Raw genomic sequence first — 3,382 nt, 5'->3', positions numbered from 1 at the left:
ATCGTTAACGGGTTGGCCTATCTCTGGTTAAGAATCTCTAAAGCCTGTATCAGACTACGCATTGAAGATTGAGATTCAAGATTCAAGATTAAAATTTAACCAATCAGGACAAAGAAATTTTAGTCTCTTTTATTCTTATTAGTCAAATTTTAATCTTTAATCTTCAATCTTCAATTTTCAATGCGTAGTCTGATACGGGCTTAATACGACCGCGAGATACGCATCTCTAGATACTTCTTGTTTCGTGGCCGGCGAAGATTGCCGATCTCGAACGACCGAGTGCCGAGCTACGGTGCCGAGGACGCAATATGGCGGCCGTGGCGAAATTTTCGCTGCTGCGTGAAACAGAGAGAGAGAGAAGAGAGTGCGATCTTGCGTGAACCCGTCGCGATTCTGTACTCGGCGCTGTCGCCAATCCGCGAGACATCAATCTCCGGGAAGCGCGATAGAAAAATAACCCGATAGCCGATCGCGCGATATAGCTAACGAATAAAATTTCGTACGCGTTACGCGACAACAGCGGCCCCGATGCGGGTCGCGCGCGCTCGTCTCAGGGCAAATGATGACTTCGATGTTGCCCAGCTTTAATCCGCCTATCGTCAAGCGGCTGCTGGGCTGGAAGAAGGCCGAAAGCGAGGACAAATGGAGCGAGAAGGCCGTTAAGAGCCTGGTGAAGAAGCTGAAGAAGTCGGCGGGCCTCGAGGAGCTCGAGAAGGCCATCACTACGCAAAGTTGCAACACCAAGTGCATCACTATACCAAGGTATGCCTACATAAATATACACACCTGACGAATCTACTTGCGATCGTAACCCGGCGGTACATTTGTGCGTATGTATGTGTGTTTGCGCGCGATAGCGTGGCGCGACATTTTTTATACATTTTTAAAGAGAACAGTGTGCGAGGGATAGGGATAGAATTTAAGAGAGAAAAAGAGCGAAAGAGAGAGAGAGAGAGAGAGAAAGATGAGCGAGAGAAGGAAAGAAAATTCGCGCGCGCACGTATGTGTCTGCATATGTCATGTGTGTGTGTGTGTGTGTGTGTGCATCATATAGAGACGCATGTTCATCGTATATGACGTTCCTCTTTCACCATCGCGCCGAGAGACGGCACTTGTCCAAGCGTTCTTATTAGAGATTGCCGTGTGCTCTCGCATACGTAACCTGTGCGTGCCGGGATTCATATATGCACGCGTTTGCTATTGAGATGATAAGCGGCTCGGCCTGTCACTCGCTCGGCGCGAGACGCTTTGATACGTGACACGCACGTGAGAGGAGTGTGCGTCGCGTAATATCTTCCCTTCCTATCATATGTGTATCGCTGCTACAATCGGACGGATGCGCGTGAGACAACGTCACGTTTAGGCCGGTCGAGGCGCGATAACGCAGGCACAGGTAAACACTGCCGTTGCGGACACGTGCAGAGAGTATGGGATCCGCGAGCAAGAGTTACGAGTTCTGTTCTCGTGAGTACACCAAGATACGGAGAATATATTCTTCGGGGCAATGTTCTTTTAGTCTACTCCGAGATTTTGCGAAATGCGATCGATTAATTTAATTAAAAAAAAAAAAAGTTCTAATTCTTTCACAAATTTAAATTTAATTTCTAATTTTGATCTTGTATTCAATTTACCGGCATTATCCTACATTTGAATAGAAATTTAATAACAATAATAATAATAATAATAATACTAATTTTCATTGTAAAAAAGACAGTATTTGACAGTAGTGCGTTTGCAACAATGGCGGAGTTAGTACTGATAAAATATCCAATCTCGATAATAATAATAATAATTTAATAACAAGTTGATATAATAATAGTGCGTATATTTTATTAATACATTTAAAATATATTACACCAAGATACAGAGAATATATTCTTCGGGAATGTTCTTTTAATCTACACCGAGATTTCGTGAAATGCGACCGATTAATTTAACTTAAAAAAAAATTCTAATTTTTTCACAAGTTTTAATTTAATTTCTAATTTTGATCTTGTATTCAATTTACCGGCATTATCCTCTATTTGAGTAAAAATTTAATAACAATAATAATAATGATAATAATACTAATTTTTATCATAAAAAAGACAGTATTTGACAATAGTATACGTTTGCAATAATGGCGGAGGTAGCGCACTGATAAAATATCTAATCTCGATAATAATAATAATAATTGAATGACAATTTGATATAATAATAGTGCGTATATTTTATTAATACGTTTAAAATATATTACACCAAGATACGGAGAATATATTCTTCGAGAATGTCTTTTTAATCTACTCCGAGATTTCGCGAAATGCGACCGATCAATTTAATAAAAAAAAAAAAAAAAGTTCTTATTCTTTCACAAATTTTAATTTAATTTCTAATTTTGATCTTGTATTCAATTTACCGGCATCATCCTCCATTTGAATAGAAATTTAATAACAATAATAATAATAATAATACTAATTTTCATTGTGAAAAAGACAGTATTTGACAATAGTACGTTTGCAACAATGGCAGAGCTAGCGTACTGATAAAATATTCAATCTCGATAATAATAATAATAATTGAATAACAAGTTGACATAATAATAATGCGTATATTTTATTAATACATTTAAAATATATTACATACATTTAAAACATATCGAATCAATAAATTTCAATCTTATATCAATCAGTGTAATCATTGTGCAATATATTGTGCTTGTTATCGATAATCTCGATAAGGATTCGTTCTATTCAATTCGATCAAGAATCGTTCCGAGCGCGACGATGACGTAAATATGATCTCCTTAGCATTCGAAGAAACTCCAAATGCGTCCGCCGTTGCGTAGGCGAAGGAGCATTTATCAATCGCTCGCGAAATGTATAATCGCACATACGAGAAGCGCGAAGTATGTTTTCCTTCCCTCGCTCTATAACAATAAGAATGTTTTCGCGAAATTGGAATAATAACGCGCGCCGAATGATCTTAATCCTTGGTGAATAACTTCTAACGAACTCGAAGGCTGTTGAAAAGACGCTAATTATATTAATCTCTTTAAAGCTTTTTTTCTAGATGATTTCTTATCAAATATATACGTGTGTAGAATAATTATTAATTAAGTAATGTTTCTCTTTACTAGATATTCTGATATTTGTTCGTATTTGTTTACTTGATCAGGCTTTTTATACACTGAGAAAAAAAAAGATGACTAAATTCGTCCAACTAATTACTATTTCTTTGTATTTCCTTAATTGAAATATTTAAGTATTTAAGTCAAATATACGTCATGTTAGATTTAATATGTCGTATTTGACTTAAATATTCCAAATATTTAAAAAAATTTATATTTGAATATTTAAATATTTAAAAAAGATACAAAGGTATAGTAATTAGTTGGATGAATTTT

At 36.5% G+C, this 3,382-nt stretch overlaps 1 protein-coding gene across 1 annotated transcript in view; it reads left to right on the top strand.

Annotated features, from left to right (window-relative positions):
- The first annotated feature begins 293 nt into the window (after nt 1–293).
- Nucleotides 294–3,382, top strand: part of LOC115233168 (mothers against decapentaplegic homolog 3) — a 36,523-nt gene continuing 33,434 nt past the window's right edge. The window contains exon 1 of the mRNA XM_029803452.1: nt 294–762. Coding sequence (XP_029659312.1) covers nt 560–762 — 203 coding nt within the window. The 5' untranslated portion in view covers nt 294–559. The remainder of the gene's footprint in view (nt 763–3,382) is intronic.

This window comes from Formica exsecta, unplaced genomic scaffold, assembly GCF_003651465.1.
Source record: "Formica exsecta isolate Colony F162 unplaced genomic scaffold, ASM365146v1 scaffold161, whole genome shotgun sequence".
Lineage (NCBI taxonomy): Eukaryota > Metazoa > Arthropoda > Insecta > Hymenoptera > Formicidae > Formica > Formica exsecta.
This window is presented reverse-complemented; position numbering and strand designations above follow the sequence as displayed.